Source organism: Urocampus carinirostris, chromosome 14 (assembly GCF_059441175.1).
Source record: "Urocampus carinirostris isolate Australia breed hairy pipefish chromosome 14, RoL_Ucar_1.0, whole genome shotgun sequence".
In the NCBI taxonomy this organism is placed as follows: domain Eukaryota; kingdom Metazoa; phylum Chordata; class Actinopteri; order Syngnathiformes; family Syngnathidae; genus Urocampus; species Urocampus carinirostris.
The window spans coordinates 31079820-31104035 of NC_142362.1; the positions used below are offsets into that span (position 1 = coordinate 31079820).

The following is a 24216-nucleotide window of genomic DNA, read 5'->3' on the forward strand; positions in this document are numbered from 1 at the left end:
TAGCATTCGTGTCTATTGCCTGCGTTTAAGCTGCCTCCCCCCGCCGCCGTGTGACGATGGCGTCCACGGAGCAGCAGTCCCTGCTCGACTTGACAGATAAGGATACCCGGGAGAAGCTGTCACTGTGGGACCGGTGCCCAGACGCAATGGCTCCTCTTACGGCCAAGCAAACGGACTCTGTGCTGGAGATCCGAGCTGCCGCGGAGATGCTCGCTATCCCCTCTGAGGTGAGCCCTGGAGTTAGCTTACTAGCATTTTTGCTAAAACACTTTTTGACTACCAGGTGCATCTAACTCACTTTTACAGTTAGTGAACAACTTTAACAAAGTCGTATAGTTATCAATTTGACCACTTTCTAAAATATATCTAAATAATGATCATCTGATTGTGTGTTTTGTGTAGCTACCCATTGAAGACCTGGGCAGCCTTTCCTCTCGCTCCTTCCAGTCTACTTTTACAGCCACCGTCCCTCAATCAGAAGAAGATATCCTCCTCAAAGGTTTTCAGATGCTGGAAATGGAAAATGCCCGGATTGAGACTGCGCAACAGGTGAACAGTTTTTTCCTGAATATATACGGTTTAAAAGCGTCAACACACTCTAAGTGTGAATTTCCCTACGGGGATGAATAAAGTATCTATCTGTCTATCTCTATCTACTAATAATGTGTGTGTTTCAGTTTTATGCGTGGTTTGCCAAGTTACAAGCCATCATGGATCAGGAAGAGAGTGCAAAGTACAGGTGTGTCAATATTTAATCCTCTAACACTGTGTACACTGTGGTTGTAAATGTTCTGCAATTCCCTAAGCTCTTTACAATTTGCTTCACACTTTTCCTTTTACACACACTAACTAACCTATAGCAGTGTCGGCCATGCAAGGCAAACTACCTGCTCATTGAGGGCATTAGGGATTCAGTGTCTTGCCCAAGGACACTTCAACATATAACTCGGAGGAGCCTTACTGCACAGTATGTCACATCCATCATGTTTTGGAAATTCCGTCCTGTAAAATTAGGAATAATATTTTTTAAAAGTATAAGTCAAATCATGTTTATTTATATAGCCCTTAATCACAAAGAGTCTCAAAAGGAAATTGTATTTATTTATTTTTTTAGTACTATCACCAAGGTGAATATTACTGTTTGTTTTAATGTGCAAAGGCACTGGCACTTAAGCTATATTTTTTCACTTGGATATGTTGGTTGTTAAAGGTGGAGTGAAAATAGATGTTGGACCAGTTCACTTGAACTATTTTGCATATCTGACATTGAAAATGTTCTGTTTTCTTTAACTTTCTATATTTCTAAATACGTGTTTATACTGTTCATATTCTAGCTGTTATTCATTATTCACGGTCTTACTGCTGTAATAAAACAAATGTCCCCATTGTGGGATGAATAAAGGACTATCTTCTCTTGTTGCAATGCACAATCTAGTTTAATGCCCCCGACTACATTTGCATGATATGACTATGGGCAGTACAGTGTTCTCGTTTGCCCGCGTCCCTGCGTCCTAGATGCATCATTTTTGCTGGGGACGCATAGTCTCAAATCAATGTGCGGCCCGGGACTCAACTTTTTTGACACAAAATTGTCATTATTACCAGATTACATTTTTTTTTTTAAACAAAGATTTACTCCAAACTTTTCGTCAGGCAGATCCGGCAGATGTTGTTTTGGTCTCGCGGTTTGAGTTTTCGTCTACACTTCGATCTCGAGTTGTGTAGTGAAAAGTCCGTCTCTTTTTAGAGAACCAGCTTTTTCGGCTCAAATGATTCAAGAGAGCCGGCTCTCAAACGGCTCACTTGCTTTGATGCATTATATTACGAATGATGATGTTGTATAAAAAGTTAAGAAAAAGAAGTATAATAGGAAAAAATGAAAAAAAGACAGGGTTGTGGTTATCCCTTTAATCAGTACATTACCAACAGTAATTTGATGCAGAAAATGAATTAATAATTTGATGATTAAAACTGAATGAATATATGGATTTTATGATATTATTAGTCACCGATTTACAATTTCAACCTCGATAACACTAAATTTTGGGGACCCTTAGATCTCTGTTGGGACCCATAGATTTTTGAGCATGCGAGTCCCCGGGACCCATCACTTTTCAGAGGTAAAATGAAGACTGGCAGTATTCTGATTATGTAACACACACAAAAATAGCCATATGGTTTCAATCCAACTACAAAGACAGTGGTTGGGTTTGTCATGGGGTCAGTAACCTGTGGATCTAGGCCTGCATCTGGTTTTAGGGTGTTGCCCAAGTTACTCCTTGACAGCTGTTTGAAAATGACTGGGTAGGGAAATATATTTTCATATTTTCTGATGGTTTTCTGAAGAGAACAAACATGAAACATGTCACACATTTTCCTTCCATCCATTATCTGCACCGCCTATCCTCAGTAGGGTTGCGGGGGTGCTTGAGCCCTTCCTAGCCGTCTTTGGGCAGGGGGCACTTTGAACTGGGGCCAGCCAGTCAGAGGGCAAACCGAGACAGACAATTAACCTGACTTGCACGTTTTTTGGAAATGTGGGAGGAAACCCATGCAGGCATGGGGAGAACGTGCAAACTCCACACGGGGGGCTGCCGTAACTGGACTTCAACCCTGAACCTCTGTACCGTGGGGCTGCGCGCTAACCACCCGTCCGCCGTTTCGCCTTTACACTTTTTCCAATTCTTTAAAAAAGCAATGTATACATATGAAGTATTGAATGCCAAACTAAAAGGGTTTTAATATTTTGTGGCAACAGACATCTTTGTTTTTAGTTTCCTTCGCTCTGTTATGGCTTTTTTGACATCTTGAGTTGCAGAGAGCTAGGTTAGTCTTTTCATTTTCCGATTACTCAAGCATGCATACGCGTTTGAAGTAGTCTGATTGCCTGTACGCTTTACTGCTCATTCGGGAATGTCCCGCTGCTGGAAAGAACAATAGTTATACAGGGTTTCCGCATATCCTCAAAGTTTTAAAAGGCGTTGAATTAATTACTTTAAAAATAAAGTTTTAATTGGCTTTAAAATGTCTTGAATCCGATTTTAGAAAGTCTTAAAAATGTGAACACATCTATAGAATTCTTATCTGTTTAAACTAAAATGATTTACATTCATAAATGGGCTTCTTTTAATAATTCACTCATTTACTTAGTTTAGTGGCAACGTCGCGTGACCACAATAATTAAAAGTGGGGTTTTTTTTCAGTCGGGCCTTCTAGTGCAGATGCATGTCTTTGGTTTACCCAGAATACACATACCACTTTCAGACAGAGACGTTTTTTTTGGACCATGGGAATGAGTAAATTCAATGAGAAGTGGTGGTCCGACAAATGTTTTTCGCCATGGCTAAAAGCTGTGCCAGGTAATGTGTATGAGGCACAATGAATGGTGTCCGCGAAATAGTTGTGTATTTTTTTGTTTGTTTCAATTGTTTTTTTTTTTTGTCAGTTTGTTCTTAAATTGGATTTAAAATGCATTAAAAAGTCTCGCCCGTCCGCTTGCCTGATTTGCCTCGAGAAGCTGCAGGAACCCTGTTGTAGTACATGTTTAATTGTATAATGGTTTATTTATCCGGGACATTTCCGTATTGTTGTCTGCCCCTGCAGCGAAAATGCCACTGTGTTTCCATCCATATATAGACACAACAGTTGTATCCTTCCATATAAAGTGTAATTATTTGTTTTAGGCTAGCCACGTATGAACTAATCTTGTAAATGTAAATGGTCTGCATTTATATAGCGCTTTTCAAGTCAATAAGGACCTCTCAAAGGGCTTTACAATGTCCTTCACACTTTCCACGAAACACACTAATGAACCTCACTTTTAGAGGGCGGGGGAAACAAGCATGTTACTACAATGATTTTGGTGATTTACATGAATAAAATCACCTTTTATTCAATGTTCAAGCCAAAAACAGAAATGTTTATTTGGAAATGCAATGACTTTATCATTGTAATCGGAGTACTAACACCATGTATTTAGGGTAATTCGTACGTCTCCAAGCATGTAAACGATACATTCAAATTGCTCAAGAAATCTGTTTCTAGGCAGACTATTATCTGCATTAAACAGAGTGACTGTCAGTATTTTAATGAGGTCTTGCAAGACCTTATTAAAATTTTACTGACAAGATCATTTGTTCAACTGTTGTGTGACATTTTGTTGCAAAAATTGTAAAACGATATTGAGAAGCGACGACTCTGTTGGGATACAAGTAACTTAAATTTGTATGCATCACTTCCTGGCCCCAACCATGTCAAAATAAAATAGTAACTAACATGGGTTGCCTTCTTCTGCCACTTGATCTTACACTTCTGTATCGGCTCCTTAATTACGCCCAGTTAATAACAATACGTATTTCTTTCTGTAGCTTTGTAAACTTGGGCAGTTTGTGCTAGTCTACTACACAGCATTATACAGTGGGACCTCGGTTATCGCGGTTAATGGAGACCAAAACCACCCGCGATAAGTGAAAATCCGCGAAGTAGCAATATTTAGAGCTACCAAATCTGTAGTATCTTCTGTAGTTTACGTGCCAGTTTATAGCAAATAGCTAAATATGCATTTTCTATGAAAATCAATAGAAAATAAAGCAATGTTCATTTTTTCCGGTAACTGGCGAGCAGTCTTTTTTCAGTGCCCTGAAGCTCAAGTTGTAAACCTAACGAGTGAAAATCATATAGAAACTAAACGGATGAATAAATGCATACAAAAATCCACATTGCATTGCAAAACAGTGTCGGATTTTCACTTTAAGGTACTTTGTTTGAACTGCAGGCGAACGCGCGGTGATCTCTACTGCTATCAGGAGCAATGTGATGCCATTCTCAAAGATGTCAGTGCAGCCTTGGAGCAGCTGGATTCTTTGCAGAAGCAGTACCTGTTTGTGTCCAATAAGACAGGCACTTTACACGAGGCCTGTGAACAACTCTTAAAAGAACAAGTAAGATGCTGAATCAAAAAATACTTTTGAATTAACAGGAATTTTTCAAAGCATAATAAGCGTTTTTTTTAAACACTGCTAATAGAAGTTATCAGAGTGCTGTAGAATTAATAACCACATCAGTATTTGGCAAATATGGCTACTTGATTTTCAAATAATGTTTTTTTTTTTCTCCCTTGCAGGCAGAGCTTGTTGACCTTGCGGAAAACATACAGCAGAAACTCTCATATTTTAATGAGCTTGAGCACATAAACACGGTTGGCTTTTGTTTGTTTTTCTTGAAATGTTATTTTAATAGTTTACTTTAATGTATTATGTGCCTGTGAGGCCACATACTGGACTGTCTCAGAAAATTAGAATATTGTGATAAAGTTCTTTATTTTCTGTAATGCAATTAAAAAAAACAAAAATGTCATACATTCTGGATTCATTACACATCAACTGAACTATTTCAAGCCTTTTATTATTTGAATATTGCTGATTTTGGCTTACAGCTGAAAAAAACTCAAAAATCCTATCTCAAAATATTAGAATACTTCCTCAGACCAAGTAAAAACATAATTTTATAACAGCAAAACTAAATCAAACATTTGAAAATGTCCATTGATGCACTCAGTACTTGGTTGGGAATCCTTTTGCACGGATTACTGCATCAATCCGGCGTGGCATGGAGGCAATCAGCCTGTGGCATTGCTGAGGTGTTATTGATGCCCAGGATGCTTCGATAGCGGCCTTCAGCTCATTTGCATTTGTAGGTCTGGTGTCTTTCATCTTCTTCTTAACTATACCCCACAAATTCTCGATGGGGTTCAGGTCAGGGGAATTAGCAGGCCAATCAAGGACAGTGATGCCATGGTCAGTGCACCAGTTACTGGTGGTTTTGGCACCGTGGGCAGGTGCCAGATCATGCTGGAAAATGAAATCCTCATCTCCATAGAGCTTTTCAGCAGATGGAAGCATGTAGTGCTCTAAAATCACTTGGTACACAGTTGCATTTACTCTGGACTTGATGAAACACAGTGGACCAACACCAGCAGCTGACATGGCTCCCCAAACCATTGCTGACTGTGGGAACTTCACACTGGATTTCAAGCAACTTGGATTTTGCTCCTCTCCAGCCTTTCTCCAGACTCTGGCGCCTTGACTCCCAAATGAAATTCAAAACTTGCTTTCGTCTGAAAAGAGGACTTTGGACCACTCTGCAACTGTCCAGTGCTTCTTCTCCATAGCCCAAGTCAGACGCTTCTTCCGTTGTCTTGAGTTCAGAAGTGGCTTGACCATGGAAATACGGCTATTGTAGCCCATTTCCCGGACACGTCTGTGAACTGTGGCTTTTGATACCTGGACTCCAGCTTCAGCCCACTGTCTTTGAAGCTCCCCCAAATTCTGGAAGCGGCTCTTCGTCACAATTTTGTTAAGGCTGCGGTCATCTCTCTTGGTTGTGCAGCGTTTCCGGCCACATTTTTCCCTTCCAACAGACTTTTTGTGGATATGCTTTGAAACTGCACTCTGTGAACAGCCTGCTCTTTGAGAATTTTCCTTTTGTGTCTTACCCTCCTGATGGAGGGTATCAATGATGGTCCTCTGGACAGCAGTCTTCCCCATACTTGTGATTTAGTTTACTGAACCAAGCTGAGTGTTTTTAAGGCTCAGGAAACCCTCGCAAGGTGTTTCGAGTTAATTAGATGATTCAGGTGATTAGTTGAATAGCCTACTTGTATACTTTTTCATGATATTCTAATATTTTGAGATAGGATTTTTGAGTTTTCTTAAGCTGTAAGCCAAATTCAGCAACATTAAAATAATAAAAGGCTTGAAATAGTTCAGTTGATGTGTAATGAATCCAGAATGTATGACATTTTTGTTTTTTTAATTGCATTACAGAAAATAAAGAACTTTATCACAATATTCTAATTTTCTGAGACAGTCCAGTATTTCATTTCTTTGTGTGTTTTTCTAGAAACTGAGCTCGCCCACTTTGTCTGTAAATAATGAAGGCTTTATACCGATGCTCTCCAAGCTAGACGATTGCATTGATTATGTTTCTTCACATGTAAGTATTTTTGAATCCTATATTGGCTATATGATAAAATGTTTGGGGATTAAACATTAAATTAGATGTCACTTGTTGCATTTGTTGAGAGTGCGGTTTACTGACTCCTGTTAACTTTGGTGTGTTCTGTTTTTTAAAGCCCAATTTTAAAGACTACCCCGTTTACATGGCCAAGTTTAAACAGTGTCTATCCAAAGCCATGCACCTCATGAAGGTTCACATTGTAAACACAATGCAAAACCTCTCAAGCACTTTAGCAAAAAGGGTAAGATGCAGCTATAATTTCATGTTATTATTCGATTCTTCCATTTTGTAAATAATTTCTGCGCTTGCATTACAGGATCCAATGGGTTTAGCAAATGCTGACAATGCTTTTACGCTCTACTATGTCAGATTCAGAGCAGCTGCACCCAAAGTTCGGGTAAGTTTATTTTTCAATTAACGGGTTAGCCCTGTGTGGAACTGTGGTTTATTTTTCTTCCAGTCGCTGATTGAACAGATAGAACAGCGGGCAGCAAAGATTCCTGAGTGAGTGCTTCCCCAAACTTATCCACCCAATGTCAGCCCCATATCCTGAATCAAATCTCCTCTTTTCTGAAGGTACCATAACCTGTTGGATGAAATCCACCAGTGTTACCTGGATCAGAGAGAAAAGCTCCTCACACCCAGCATCACATCCACCATAACAGATCTGACCCAACAGAACGGCAAAGACCACTGCGCGCTGGTGAGACTTGACCAGGCTCAAAGCTTAACCGCCCTTCTTGAAAGCAGTGGCGCGACATTTCGCATCTGACGAGGTGGCGCCAAGGCTTGAACCCGGTCGTATTTTCCGGCTTCTCCATGAATCGCCGCACACAATAATCTGTTTTAACGTGCTGACATTTGTGTCATCGCAAATATTGTTTGGTTCAAATGGGCTTTTCCATTTGATGCAGGTCCGCAGCGGCTGCGCCTTTATGGTTCATGTGTGCCAGGATGAACATCAGCTATATAATGAATTCTTCTCCAAGCCGACACCTAAACTAGAGTGAGTATTGCAACCCTGTATCTGTATTTTTTTTCATACCAAACTGTTTTACTCTGAAATCTGATGGAATTAAAGATGTCATGCTCAGCTCAGAGGATCAGAAGCAGGGTCAATCCTGTTATTCTGAGCTTCTTGGTTGTGTTTTAGAAGAATTATTAAATTTTAAAGGTTATAAAAGGACATGATTATCCTCAGGTCAAGATACATGGACAAAGACAATTTTTAAACTTTATACTAAACAATGTAATGTTTGGAAAAAAAAATGTTAAATTTTGTTCATTCATTCCCCTGCGACCCTACTAAGGATGCGCTGTGCAGATAATGGATGGATGGATGGATGTTAAATCTAAGCTCTGCCCATTTCATATAGCTCCAAGGCAAAATCTATTGATATAACTGAACAAAGTGCAAAGCTTCATAATATATTTATCAGAGGTAGCTCTCTGTTTTTACAGCAGTTGCAGTATCGGACCACAAGTTAGGCTAAATCAACCTCAATTCACTAGAACAACTGAACTACCAATGAACAACAATTACATGACTTGTCTTTTTGTATAAATGAGATGTCATTGCCTGTTCAAAATCAACTATAAAAAGGACTTTAAGGAATTAGAATAGAATACAATATACCTTTATTATCATTGTTACAAAGTGGGTGAACATATTGTGACAACGAAATTGGACGTGGCACTCCAGTTGCACATTTAAATGTAAGGATAAAAAAAATGCACTTTGAGGATTTCAAAATTGTGTCTATGTCGATTGGTTGTTTGACAGGGTTACTTTAAAATTTCAACATGGTTTACATCCTACGGGTGAGCAATATGACACCATTTGATCATTAAAGGCTTGACGAGATCATAAAAGATTTTCTACTGCCCTTTCTAATTTTTTCTGGCATTCAATCAATCATATTTTTCCTTTTTTTTATATAAATGTCATATTATTGGAATTGGCGCTGCAACTGCTAATTACTTAAATAATTCACAAATTTGTCAATTATTTTTTTAGATTAATTGATGATTCAGATTAAAAAATACATCAATTTCCTCTTCTTTGTTAAAATATTGAAGTTTTAGAAATAAGAAACTAGTGCAAGAAACAGAATATTTTACAATGTTACCGTAATTTCACACCCATTAGGCGCACTGTTTTAAAGGGCGCACTCTCCTTGGTTCGAATTGTTTTTTTTGTCAGCTCATACGGCGCACTGGCCTATTAGACGTGAGTCTCACCCGACTGCCTTTAATGCCACAACAAGTGTGGGTCTCAAAAAAAGCACCGGGAACAAAATTGAGTTTGATTGCGGTTTATTAGGTAAGAATACAACAAAATTGTAAAAAAAAAAAAAAGAAAAGTTTGCTATTCACATTTTTTCCACAAAGCCCTCAAACTTTTCTTCCTCCGCCTCGCACATGAAAATCTGCACCAAAGCTTCATTTTCCGAGTCACTTTCCGTGGCATGTGGCCCTACGGGAATTGTGCTGGCTTTTGAAAACGATCAAATGACAGTCCGAGCATAAACGCCACCCCACGCGTGCACAATCCATTCACAAATTGTGGTGTAACCTGCGCTGCCTCCCACTTTTGTGAAACAGTGTACCTCTTAAGTCACCCATCGCTCCCATGCCGCATGTAATGCCACCTTGAACAGCCGTTTGACGCTGATGTCTAGCGGTTGAAGCTCCTTTGTCAGTCCCCCATGATGATGGCAAGAACTGAGTTCATTTGCTTCACTATTTTTTTCTCATCGTCTGTCAGACGGGCACGCATATTAACAAATCAAGAGCGACTAGTTGGCTTGGAAAAAAACACCTGGTCTTCTGACATAAACATTCTTCAGCCATTTTTTCATCATGCCTTCGTCCGTCCAGCCCTTGTCATTTGCTTGTTTGTATACAATACGGCAACATCCACAATTCAAACGCTAGTGGCGACGCCCACAATCCAAACGTTTTAGCAGTGACGCCTACAATTCCGACTTTTGTGGGGAATCCCACACTGCTGTCTTCTGTCACGTCCGCCAAAAGGCACACTGTATGATTGGGTGCAGCTCACATTTTGAATGAAAGACGTTTGTGTGCATATTAGGGGCGTGAAAATACGGTAAAAAGTCAGTGTTTGTCAAATAACAACAAAAATACGTACAGTTGTAAGCTATACACCTGCTATCATATACTTTTGTTATAAAGTGCAAAAAAGAGGCATATTTATGGTTTAAGGGACTTGAGCCTTAGGAATAAAAAATAAATGTAAATCTGAAAATCCAGTAACCTGATTTTGAACATTAACAGGCAAAAAGTAAACATGACCACCATCACATTTTCCTGATAATTCACTCACTCTTCCTTCAAGAACTTTGCATTGTAATTCAAAAACTTGAGCATGTCAATGCTGAATATGTTGAGGATGCTCTCAGTGATGACCGCTGCTTGCTGTGGTGTACATTAGGCCTTTCTCATCATGAAGCTTGTCATTGTTTGCCATTTTCTAATGAGATTAGAAAGTATATCATGAATATGTATTATGGCACAATTTACATAGACACAATAATTACTCTGACTTAGCCAAAAATGAACTTGATGCTTGATCTTAAATTTATTACCACCATTGTGTGCAAGTTTATTTTTTATTTTTATAATAGAGAGGTGGGCTTCAGCCTACTCCGTTTGGGCACATGTTTATGTTAATATTATTTTATCTCTCATCTGCTTTTTTTGTTTGGTGCAAATAATTTGCTGTTCCCTTTTGTTAATTTGTGGTTGACTAAACTTCATTCAAAGTATCTCTTTGACATACACACACCTACAAGCAAATGTTGGCATCAAGCGTTTCCTCACTCGCACTTTGCCAAAAAACTAAAACTTAATGCTTAATATCCAAATTATGTTAAAGTTGAAGGTTTTTTTTTTTTATAAAGCACGATTAAACACTGCTTAAGATGATTGAACTGAAATAAAAAGTATCTCACGCACGGGCGCACACACACAATCATAAATCAGCTAACAATAAACACTAGAATCGGCGAGCTACTTAAAAGTAAAGGTGTGTTGCCTCACTTAAAAAAACACAAAACAATAATTTAATGGCTTACCTTGCGACTGAGCTCCCTTCATCCACGTCAGTCCATAATTTCTTTTAGGTATTTGCTTATCATAGTGGTGCTCACGGCATGCCATATCACTTTTGCAAAGCTTGCAAGTGACACACTTTTGATCTTGTGGTGCTTCCGCACTTTTGCAAGCTCCAGTCGAACTGTTTTCTCCGTCTTGTTCCATGAGTTGAATTTATGTAGCCTTTAAAAATACCACCATAGTTTACACTCCACCTCGCTCTTTTATGCTCGCTGATTTACATTGCGTGTGACGTCACCGGCTCAGCGACTTGTTGAGTGATGCATGAATCACGCGTCATAACGAATCGATGAATATATTAGTTACAAAAGCTTTTCGTCCTGGATTTTAATCAATTTGTTGTTGCAGCCCTAATTGGAATTTATTAATGACTATATCTTAGACGGGCTGTTTGTGTGCCAAATAGACATCTCGCCCGCACACACATGCGCACGGGCACTCATTATGCTTTCACACTCATTTTTTCACTCAGCAGACAGTAGCAGTGAGTAGAAATGGTAAGGTTTAATTAATGTTGGTGTTTTTGGGGGTGTTGCTTAACGCCATTAAAATTTGCATACTTCTCTTTAATTAATCAAACCAAAACACAGTTGGAAAAAAATGCTTCCCCCCCTTAACCTCAATGAAAATGGTCACAAAAATATGGTAAAAAAAGAGTTGTGCTAAAATTGAGATTGCAACTAAAACCTTAGCCTTAGTTTGTTGCCATATTCCTCACCTCAACAACAACATTAAGTCATTTGATTCTTTCATTAAGAAGGGAGAACTATACCCAATATATTAGGATGATTTTTCACTGCCTTATTTAGAAGGTTACATGATTTAAATCAGGGGTTCGCAATAAAAAAAAAAAAAAAAAAGTGTATTCTATCTTAATCATTTTCTATACCTTTTTAAATTTGGTCATATTTTCCTATCATGTTGACCTAAAATATAAAAAAATATGAATCACTGATGGAAACTCAAAATAATAAAATGGGTTTCAAAACTCACTGAATTGCTGATCTAATGATTTTGTAGTTTTTATAGGATCACAATCTCGTTAATCGCCTGATCTAATATCATCATATTGCCCACCCTAAATTCAAATACACTTTCAGTAAGCCTTCTTTAGATAGTTCATTGATCTTAATTTCCCGTAAAAGGATTTTTCAACTTTTGACAGCGAGCTGTTGGAGAAGATGTGTTTATCTCTGTATGATGTGCTGCGCCCTCTCATCATCCACATCATACACCTGGAAACCCTGTCAGAGCTTTGCAGTATCCTCAAAACCGAGATGCTGGAAGACCACGTGTATCACAACGGTAAGGAAATAAAAATGAATGAAAACTATCCTGCCTACGTATAGAACAATGGGTATTCATATTTTATGCCCTCTTTTGGAATTTTATTGATGCCGTCTCTTGTACTATTTTGCATTGTTGTTTCGATGCACTACATTTATCTATTGTTACGATGCACGAACAACTTACTACCAGTCTCCAACCACTACCTTGTAAATATTTTTTGTCTATTTATCCTGCCTTTTATTTGTTAATATTCTCTTTTAAGTCTTTATTTTGTTTTTATGATGGAGGACTATGGTTAATCTGGTCTTAAACAATGTTTACCATGTTATTCACAACAAAAAAAAAATGTTTTGAAATAAAATTATGGCCTCGTTTTTCACAACTTGTGAGGTTCTAAAATCTGTGAATCTTGTTAAAGGTTTCGCTCGGACTTTCAGGGGCAATGATTGAAATATCTGTTTTGGTCTAGTTTAGCTTGCGGATGTTTTCTGCCATTAACAATATTGAGTTAAATAATTAATTTTGGTATCTGTTTCATCATGAGCTAAACTATGGAAACCCACCATGGAACGTTGGGAACCCAACATATAATTCCATGGGTTCCAGAGGAACATGCAACCATACTTGACAAATAAATGATTATCTGCGAGCTAAGAGTAAAACCATTTAACAACATTTTATATAATTGCCACTGTTTTTATCTTCCGTATCAGCAGCATTTAGGTCCAGGTCTTAGCCTAGTGCGTGCGCACGTGCGTGTGTGTGTGTGTGTGCATTGTTTTTTTATTTTTATTTTTTTTTCTCTAATATACTCCTCTCACCATCTCAGCACCCAAACTGATTGATATTTTGTACCACATTCTAATTTTAGATGACCCTGTATATGTGTTTTTGAAATAGCCAGCCAGCTAGGAGCTTTTGACGCGGTGGTCAAGCAGATGCTGGAGGATGTGCAGGAGAGACTCGTCTACAGGACACACATTTACATCCAGACTGACATCACTGGCTACAAGCCTGCCCCGGGGGATCTGGCCTATCCAGAAAAACTGGAGATGATGGAGGTGAGGCCAGACAGGAAGCCATCACTCCGGTTGTAAATCGTGCTCGTAATAGCCCTGCTTCTCAAGTATTTGGCTTCTTCTTATCACTCCTGTGTGCCCTTACCAGAAAATAGCTCAGAGTTTGAAGGAAGAGCAGATGAAGCAAACGTCCCAAGCGGCCGTCTTTTCCGATGTTCAGCTTGAGGACTCAGACGGGAGACAGAACAGTAACACCGGTGCGTGTTGACGCATTAATTAGACTCTTGGTGGCGGTGGTGTGTGTCTGACCTTCCTCTGGATTCCCAAAAGCGCTTGCAGGGAAACCAAAGGCGTCCCGTCTGCAGGCTTCGGTTTCACCTGCTGATTTGCACGGCATGTGGTACCCCACTGTAAGGCGGACCCTGGTCTGCCTGTCCAAACTGTACAGATGTATTGATGTGAGTACAATAATGGCATAAGGGAATTGATGCTTTTCAATTTCCATGGGGACTTCTTTCAGATTTCTCAGGAAAGCATTATGCTTTGAAGATAAAAATGCATCTTAATTATGTCTCCTCATGTTTTCCTCCAAGTATTATGGGCTTTATCTTAAAAAATCCTTAATAGAGGGATTTAAGTTGCTTGTTCTTGCTAGAAGATTGCACATGCTGATGGCAGGCGTATAATATACTAAAATTGTAACGGCAAGATCCCCAAACAGCAGGTGCTAAATTGCATCCTCATGCACTCCAACAGATTGTGTGCACTGTTGGTAACAGATGTAAATGTGGTGGAGACTGACCTATTTTAAAAGCGGGCTTTTTTTTCTTTAGTGGTGCTGTTTGTTTTCATTGTGGATTTTATGAGAGCCCTTTAAGTACTATGTGAAGATTGAAGTGATTGGATTGTAAGTATTAGTGGAAGCGACAAACACTCTTTTTGTTTCACGTAACAGAAAAGAAAGCTATTACTTTCATAATGTCCGTGAAGCCCAAATCAAATAAAAGCAGCATTTGTTTGATTGAACTCTTCCATAGTGCACAGCGCTTGATACATCTCCCTTTTTCGTGTGACATTTAATTTAAAACTTAAATGGCAAACCTGAAAAAAAAAAAACCTTTTGTAGAAGCCAGAAGCACCCATGCATTGATCCTGAAATATGTGTGGTCTCTTTAAATCAGAGAGCCTAGGTTTACCTAACGTGCCCTCAAAAAGGTTTTTAATTGTTTATTTTGTTCTTCATAAATATTCAGGTATACTCTTGCATACTGTGCTGCCGAGATAGGTCAACTGACACTTGTGTGCGCCTAATAACTTATTATTGACACAGTGGATTGCAAGAGCAAATAAAACCCAAGTCATTCTTTTTTTCCCCCTTTTTTCTGTTTAAATTGTTGATCTGTAGTAGTTGTTTTCTCCCCTCAGTGTCTCTCTGGGAAATTGTGAGCGATTGGCATCTCTGGATCAAATATCCCCACATCTTTTGTATTGTCTTCCTAAATCCCATCCCCATTATGTTGCCTTTTGCAGAGAGCTGTCTTCCAGGGTTTATCTCAAGAAGCCTTATCTGCCTGCATCCAGTCCCTGCTGAGTGCCTCCGATATCATCCTTAAGAACAAGGTTTGGCGCACTCACTCGCTCTAGAGAAGTTTTGTTGCGCCCAATCACATTTTTTTTGTTATTATTAAAAAAAAACTGCTAGAAACAGTTCCTGCCTTTTGGTGAGCGTCCTCTCCCTGATTCTGTTTCATTAGAATTTCCTGCGGCAATGGGGCACTTAACTAAAGCAGCTGGGATGTCATTTAAAGTTTATTGTAATAGCGGCGTTATTATGCTCTGCAGACTGTTCAGCGAAGCGTCCTCTTATTTATGGGCTGCTCTCACCTTCAAATTTGCTGTTAATATCTACGCTGACTGGCCCGTTTCAACCTACCATTTAGAATTAATGCGGCAACATCAATTTCGGATGACGAGTGTCCTCCCCGCGCCTCGTATTTTCATCGCCCGATCTTTAATAACGAGCAGAGCAATAAATGGCTTCAGATGTCTGCCCACTACCCCTCCCCAAAGAATCGTATCATTTTTGAGCTTTGGCTATGCAAAATGTATTAATTAGCCAAACTTCCTTGCCGTCTCGGCGCCTGCTTGGCGCTCCCTATACGCGACTACTTGGAAAGTCAGAGAGTCATTTTTTTCCCCTTTTGTGTTTAGCAGCGCAGATTTTTAACAACGCTGCTCTTTTCCTCTCTTGCTCAGACACAAATAGACGGGCAACTTTTCCTGATCAAGCACCTGCTGATCATGCGTGAACAGATCGCTCCATTTCACACTGATTTTGCCATCAAGGAGATCTCTCTGGACCTGAAGAAAACGCGAGGTAAGATAATTAAACGTTGGTGTTCAGCACCATAAAGCCCGTCGTTACATTATCATGCTCATTAAGCAACTTGTGCCTATCACATGCATGTAATGTAAGCTAACTGCTGTCTCTAGTGGGGTCTGTTTACCCCCCTTCCACCTTCATCCAAGGTCATATTTGATTTGCGCCGCTAGAGGGCACTGCCGCACCTCACCCAGATTTTTTTCTCGTCTTTGCCCTTTGTCAAGACGCTGCTTTCAAAATCCTGAACCCGAAGGCTGTTCCCAAATTCTTCCGGCTTAACAGTCACAACGCCATTCTGGAATTCCTGTTGGAGGTTTTTATTTTTCTCTGTTGTCCTTCCTTTAATTCAACACATCTTCCACTCTACCAAGGCAAGCAGGTACCTGAAAGCACCATTTTCTGTGCTCTGCAGGGAACCCCCGAGATAAAGGAGCACTACATCGACTCCAAGAAGGACGTGGACCGACACCTGAAGTTCAGCTGCGAGCAGTTCATTCAGCAGCAGACTCAGATCTTCACGGGAAACCTGGAGGACTTTCTCTCCAAGGTAACCGCCAGAGGTGGCCTCGGGCGATGACGGCACGTCCTGTCCTTCAAGCTCTCGGCTTTCAACTTTATTGCAATCCATTTGGACTGACACCTTTCTCGCTCGACTGCAAACAGATTTCTCCCCTTCAGCTGGGATTTGTACTTGAGATTTTCCCCTTTGTTCTCCAAATCACTTGCAGCCTGTATTTGGCACGTTAGTGATAAAAGTAATTAATTACAGTTACTAGTTACTTCACTTAAAAAGCAATTGTGTTACCACCCTGATTACAGGCATCCAAAAGTATAGCGAGTTACTGTGAAAGTAATTATCTAATTACAAATTGCTCAAAAATAGCCATATAATAAAATAAATAGAAGAAAGCTTGTACACAAACTTGTTGAATTGGTTAACCCTTTTCCTATTTCTTGGCTTGTGCGATCTAGAGAGCATGTGAAACACAGTCAAGACACTCCTTATCTATTTTGTCTTCAAACACCCCGAAGGGTTCCTTTAACACTTTCTGGTAATTTCTAAGACGTTTCCATTTTTTTCTCTGGGCATTGTCAAGTGCAAATATAATTTTACAAATGGAAAGACCAAAATATAATGTAACTTATGTGCTTTGCACCTCTTTGTACATTGCTCCTGTACGAGCCATGCGCTGCTCTTCGCTACTGGTGACGCACAACCAAATATGCACATATAAACTCTCTGCCTGATTTTACAGTTGTTGATTTGGATTGGATGTGGGTATGCATGGTGGGGAGAATATCACTAGGGAGAAATTACGCACTTGTTATCTGTGCTAGAGACTGAATTACCGTAACTTTATCCCGTTGTATTTTGTAGGTAGTTATAAACTCACTTACTCTGGATAGGTGTTGTTATGAGCATTATGTTGCTGGCAGATTTAGGATTATATGATGCTACATGAGTGAAGGTGAAGCCGTCAAAGATTCGAAGCTTTTGACCTTCACAACCCGCTTTTAAAAATCTGCAGAGTAACGTACCAAGTACTAATGACAGCTGAGTTACAAAACGTTAAAGTGTTAGACTACACCTTACCAAGAAACGGAATTGTGCTCCAGGAACGTGTTCCTTTGTAATGCGCTAATCTCAACACTGTTTGCAGCCCACCTTTTTTTCTTTTTCCCCCCCTCTCCTTCTCAATTCACTTCCATTGTCCTTTGTTTTTCAAAAGTAATTGTTCAATTGTCAAGGTTAAAAAAACAGTCTCGCTTTTGGAGAAAATCCGTTTAACTCTGCTGTTGTGCGTCTTTCCAAGACTGTCAGTAACTATTGTTTATTATGGACACAGGTTGGAGAGCTAAAAAATACAACAATCCAGGGCGGCCCTGCCTACGCTCTGTCTAAGCAGCCTTGGGCGCAACCTGGTAGGTTTTGCCGGGTTTTAGGAAAAGACCACTGGAATCTCGCAGCACATAGTCTCAACGTGTTCCCAGCATCCTCCAGACTATGTCTGTATTTTCTTCTCAATGATATTTTCCCCATTTCGTTTCAGCAAAGATCAACGATCTAGTGATGGCAACCTACAGAGTGATGAAGAACAAGCTGCCGAGCACGCTGCAGAGCATGTCCTTGTACTTGGCCAACAGGGACACAGAGTTCATCCTTTTCAAGCCTGTGCGGGTGCGTGCCTCAAAACAGCAGGCGCTCCTTTTTTAACTTTAATCATCAGCCATTTAAAAGTATGTTATATTCAGAAACGGAGACGGCTTGAAGTCATCCGTGGCGAAACATTAGCATATTTCAGTTAATCACATTAGTCGCACTGCTGTAAATACTGTAGTGAAAGGAGCTGCTAATGAGTTTGGCAAAGATGGAGCATTGCTCTTCAGGTGTATAGTTCACCAATGGAGTCATAATGTGATTAATGAGAAGATATTCTTTTTCTAATTATACATGACCCAGTGTAGCCTAGGTAACCACATTTAAAGGTCATTGAGGAAGATGCATGTTCCTTCCCTATTTTGGAGCAATATTAAAATTCTGCATTTTTAAAAGTTCTATTTATTTGTATGTGTTACCTTCAACCCTTAACGCCCATTTGTCGTCAATCATGCAAGGCAAACAAGGTAGCCAAGGTTGCTGCGGCGTAATCGGGATGTTGCTTTGCCATTTTTTATTGATCTTGTTTTATTAATTATGCATCAAATAGGCAAAAGTATTTGGTTGCCTTAATTAAAACAATGCGATGTAATCACTAGAATAGCGCAGAACGTTTTTCCATTAAGCAACATTTCTAACAGGGTATTTTTAAATCAACATTTTGTTACTATTTGAGTGAATAACAGTTAAGGCATAAAAAGGCTCCTCGTAATAGGATTACAAGAGGATATTTTGAGATACATCCCACTTATAGGTGTTATGGGTGTTCCATCACCTTACAAATGTAACTAAAGATGCGCAATACAGGTACCATCCACTTTACACCCTGAATCAGTTCATACCAACTACCGTATTTTCTCGACCATAAAGCGCGCACAAGTCTCATGGTGCACTTGACAATTTGAAGAAAATATATCTTGCAGTGCGCCCTGTGTCTCACGTAAAGTGGCGGGTGGACATGATGAGGCTGCCATTCAAAGGGCAGATTTCAATTCCGATATTTAGATGGAATTTGATGTGAAATTGTTCACATTTCCAGCCAAATGCGACTTCTATGCTTCTCCTGTGGCTTTTAACTGTCTCTTGTTTGATTGCCATCATATCCCGCTTGACCAGAAGAGGACGCGTGACGTCACACCCAATGGATTGTTGGCGGAAGTGCTCGTGGATGCGCACAACTTAGTACAGGGGTGGCGAACAAGTCTGACGCAAAGAGCCGAAACCTTTAACTTTGAGAGTCAAAGAGCCACACCACACACTGACCTGCCATGGCAGACAGTCACACACAAACACACACAATTAAAAGCATATCATTTCCCATAACACACTCCTCTCCTTACAATACAAGTATTGTTCTTGCGTTGATTTGAAGGAGTGTCCACCCCCAATACACAAAAAAAAAACTAAACATGAAATAAGGCAAAGAGCCACACTATATAGAAAATATGATGAGGCAAAGAGCCGCATTCTTATTGGCCAAGAAGAGCCACGTGTTCGCCACCCCTGCCTTAGTATATCGAGCAATTCGAAAGTTATTGTGCGACAGAAAGTGGAACAGAGTTCTCCCCCATTATAAATAAATCCCAAATCTTACTTTCCCTCCATTTAACGCAATCTGCTTTTTCGTCTGCAATGGTGTTTTGATCACTATGTTATGCGAAATAAAATGGAAATTCCGTGTGTTTTACCTTGTAATCAATACTTAAACAAATCACAAAGAACTTAGTTTTGTTCCCGCTGTATTATTAATACTCACACTTCTATGCTTGTCTGTGTTGTGCTGAAAATAGCATACCCCTTGCATGAAATGTCCCCCCTCGCGCAAACGTTACTAAAACGTGTTCTTATCTAATTCTGCGGAAATGTAATAGAACAGTAAACCACAGATTTGCACCTTGTATGCATGAGAGGAAACATTTCATGCAAGCACAGGGCACCCGCGCATTTAAGTGCCTGTGCGCCCTCTGTAGTGTTAAATACAGAACGATTAACCAGCTATGGAAACTGCGCCTTTTCGCACATTTGATCGTGAAAACACGGTAATGCTAAAGCCATTACAATGGTGCAATCTGCTGCTGGGATGGTATTTAGTTACTGTACTGATCGTTGTGGTAGATTGATGTGCTGTCTGGCTACCAAAAGTGCTGTACATGTTACCTGGCTGCTATGCGTTGCTGTGTCAGATATTGTATTGAAAAAAAAGAGCATCTGCTGGAAGAAATTGGTATTCGCAAAATAAATTCTGCTAGCCACGGTCGTAAATTTGATTGGACATAGATCGAGAAGGTTTTAAGTCCCATGTTAATTGTATTGCGAAGATATGTTAAAATAGTCGTCTATTATTGTGATATCAATACCGTTATCCACCGTTACCCAAACAAATGTGTATTATATTCTGGAGTCATTCTGCAAAACAAGCAAAATAAGTCAATGAATCAAATATAATTTTTTTCTATATACAGGTAAGATGTATACATATGTATTTTCAGTCTTATGCTCTTGTTTGCGGCGGATATGGCCCTGGGGACGAAACTGTCTGAGCCTGCATTTAAATTTCATGAGATTGATTGCAATTGGTCAGGTTTCAAATTTCCTTATTGTAAAACGGTTACAAGTGAGTAGCCGATGTGTGCCCTGTTGAGAGTACTGATACCCTCAAACAAGTCTTGTTGGTATTTATATTCTGTATTTGTACTTGCTTATCCCTACTAATTACCCTACATAAAGTTTAACGTCACCTCCCAATTGCGTTGCAGGTTGTGTGTAATATGTTTTTGTATATCCTTATTCTAATTAGACAGGCATCCACAAATTCCTGTCTCTGTTACTGGTAGTTGGTAATCTCCCAAAGTTAGCTGTAATAGGGCCAAGCACACTCACAACCCTAATAAAAATAACCAGTATACATCTACATATCAGCTAAGAGTCATTTCATTATCGTATTTATTTCAATACTGTATTGAATGTTCGATTACTATTTTACTGTGTTTTTAGTGATTAGAAATGTGTGTTTGATAGCTATTTGGGGTGAACTTGGATGCTTTTGAGGGGCCAGGAATGCTCATTGGTGTTTAGTTACTTTGTGTTGAGAAAATTTGCTTGAAGATGCAAGAAATTCTTGGAACTGGAAAAACCAGTACGGGACTCTTATTCCTGTACTATATTGTCATGACTTTTGAAGATGGTTCATTACTCTTGTCTGTATGAATATTTTAACTCATGGGATGTCGTTTTTTCCCCCATACAGAATAATATCCAGCAGGTATTCCAAAGACTGCACACTTTGCTACAGGAAGAATACAGCGGCGAAGACCTCCAGATAATCGCATGCCCGTCAATGGAGCAGGTACGTGTCTTTGTGTGCCGAAGGGAACCCGCACCAGACGCCTTTTTAATAATGTATCCGCAACTTTCATTTGTGCTGAGAGCAGGTTGACTCTCAGCCGCCTTAAATAGGCTACACAAACATGTCTTTTCTTTCTTTCCAGATTAACCTGCTGCTGTCTGTGAATAAGTAATGATCAAAAGTCTTGTGCTGCTGATGTTGCACACGGAGCGGCGAGGGTGCGAGTCGAGCCACACTCAAAAGCGTTTGCAGCCCTATCAAGCCAGAGATGGAATTGGCAGCTCGCTCACTGAGCATTGTGGCACGAGGCACGATCTTTCCCTTTTTCGCTTTGGTTAAAACGCGCAGGTGTGAAACTCAACTGCAAATGGTAAAGGATAAAGCGTTCTCGCGCATGGAAATTGTGCAGGGCCAGCGGGATGAATATATTGGAGTGTTGAGACGAGGACTCTTTGGTTGTGTGAAAAGGGGAGCTGAAGGGCTGTTGATCAGTCATTTAGCCAACGGCCAGTAAGGCAGCTAGCCCTCTGATTCTCTTGACGGCTATTGGGAGGATAACAAGAAAAACGATGCAAAACCTTTGTTTATTTGCATATTTTAGCGAGGTGCTTCTAATGTATAAGAAAACTCTTGTTCTTGTACTACAAGAAGCACCTAAAAACTTCAAACCAGAAATTGGAAAATGTTCTTCTCACCAGGAGCGCTTTTTATACAGTAGAATATGATACAAAAAATGCCTACTGTATTTACAGGTGTGTTTCTACATGGTATACTCCTGCATCTGTGCAATGATTAATCAATCGATTAACATCGCTGACCAAATGCACAAAGCATTGTATGCAACAGGATTCGAACCCCGGTTGTGGTAGTGAGCTCCGAAACTTTTCTACTTGACTACCAGTGGTACAGTCTATGTACAAAAAGACATTAGGCATTTTTTTCATTAAAATTTTATGAGATTGGTCACAATTGGTCAGGTCTTAAATTTTCTGATTCTAAAACATCTCCCGGTGAGCTGTTGCAATTTCCTATGTCTCAAAACAAATAATGTAAGATAATGGAGTAAACAGTCTTTCAATGAAATACTATACAAGCTTTTACTTACGTACAGCATATATATTAAATCGCAACGTTCTTGGCGCACAGGGGTAGTAGAAGTGGAGAGACTGTTTAACCTATTAGAATGCTGAACCAAATGCACTATGCAAATCGGTGTCAGCGTGAGTAAAAAAAAGTGTAATAATGAAGTTCTAATGCCTTTTGGTATGTCATCTACCACTCGATGTCAGATGACGTGTTGGCGCGCTCTCAGTCACAACCTGGGTTCGAATCCCCTTGCATACAATGCAATTTTGGTCAGCAAGACTTATCGACTGACCAGTCGTTGCACTAATTGATATCGTACGTGTATAAGAAGCTCAATGCTTATACACGAGTAAACACAGTAGTAGATCTGTATTCTCAATTTCAAGGCGCCTTTTAGTGCTTTGCGCCTTATGTATAAAAAATACATGACAAAAAAAAAATACTTTTTTGGTGGGTGCGCCATGTAATCTTTGCAGAAAATATGGTACACACCTCTGTTGCAAAATTTTGAAAGGGATCATGTTTTTTACTAGTTTTCATATATATATATATATATATATATATATATATACACACAGTATATACTGTTTCTGTGCTAGATTTTTTTTCTACTTCTGTCATATTATTTCTGTAGTATTAAGGCCTCAAGTTGGTATATATTATTGTACTAATATCTAATGATGGCCAGATGAAAATCATGTAAATAGCTACAATGATATGTATAGTTGTACTATTTATGATTAAACCTTTTCACTATCTGGTCTGACAAATGGCATGTGAATGTGGTTCTGTGCCCGTCATGTCGCTAATGAGACTCTGCCCTTTGGGGAGTCCGCTTGTCAGACAGGCTGTTACCATCTTTGCACCTGAGCCATGACCTTATGTGGACTGACAAGTGAATTCGTGCAAAGGGACTGAATGGTCAAGAGTGGGATGTTGCTGATCTTTCCCCTCAAACAACTGAAGTCTGCCGGGCCTTTGCAGTCAGACAATTTCAATTTGATTAACATTAACATGATATTAAAAAGGCAACTATTCATCTTGCGTTTTTCGAAGCCACTGAAAACCCCAAAACAATCCTGAAAGTCCTCTTAAATTCTAAAACATACACAATGTGAGGAAGTAGTGCATGGTTTGTGTACAAAATCTCTCGCTCGCTATCTCTCTATCTATCTCTCTCATATAGATAGATAAATATATATATACCGTAAATTCCGGACTATAAGCCGCTACTTTTTTCCCCAAACTTTCGACCCTGTGGCTTATTCAGTGAATGCGGCCAATTTATGTAATTTTTCTAACGGCCGCCAGGGGCGCTCGAGTACAAAGACTGCATCCTCTTAGCTTGTGCACAAATTAAATTTGCGTAGACATATCCTCATCGTACAAATTGCACAAAGAAAGGCACACGACGCAAATTTCAAGCTAAACGCAATCGAGCAGTCCGATATAGAGGGAAACAGAGCTACCGCACATAAATTTTGATTTGCGAGCGTGATAGCGTGTTTCTGAAAAAGGGAGAGCGTAGGACGACGTCTATGTGACGAACTCTCATTCCCATACTGAAGGAAGACGACTTTGATGACGTCAATTTCAAGGAGGAAGATGAGGACGGTTTACTGAGCTTCCTATATTGTGGTATGTTGTTTTAACAGAGCTGTATACTGTGTTGCGAGCGTGTTGCTAGTAGTGTTTTGCTACCCTTCACAGGCACGGTTTGGGATGAAAGTTATAATATTATTATTAAAGCTTTGAAAACGCTCTCGGTGTACCGTCT

The 24216-nt window shown here is 39.6% G+C and overlaps 1 protein-coding gene across 1 annotated transcript; it reads left to right on the forward strand.

Annotated features, from left to right (window-relative positions):
• Positions 1–24200, forward strand: cog3 (component of oligomeric golgi complex 3). The gene is made up of 23 exons (XM_088352155.1): positions 1–227; positions 403–549; positions 678–739; positions 4775–4940; positions 5123–5197; positions 6901–6993; positions 7133–7258; positions 7334–7414; positions 7478–7521; positions 7594–7720; positions 7932–8023; positions 12323–12462; positions 13348–13508; positions 13615–13723; positions 13797–13924; positions 14997–15086; positions 15723–15843; positions 16074–16162; positions 16262–16396; positions 17697–17772; positions 17901–18028; positions 21255–21353; positions 21496–24200. Exons 1-23 carry the CDS (start codon positions 57–59, stop codon positions 21523–21525), a joined length of 2490 nt encoding a protein of 829 aa, XP_088208281.1. The 5' UTR covers positions 1–56; the 3' UTR covers positions 21526–24200.
• Positions 24201–24216: the final 16 nt, after the last annotated feature.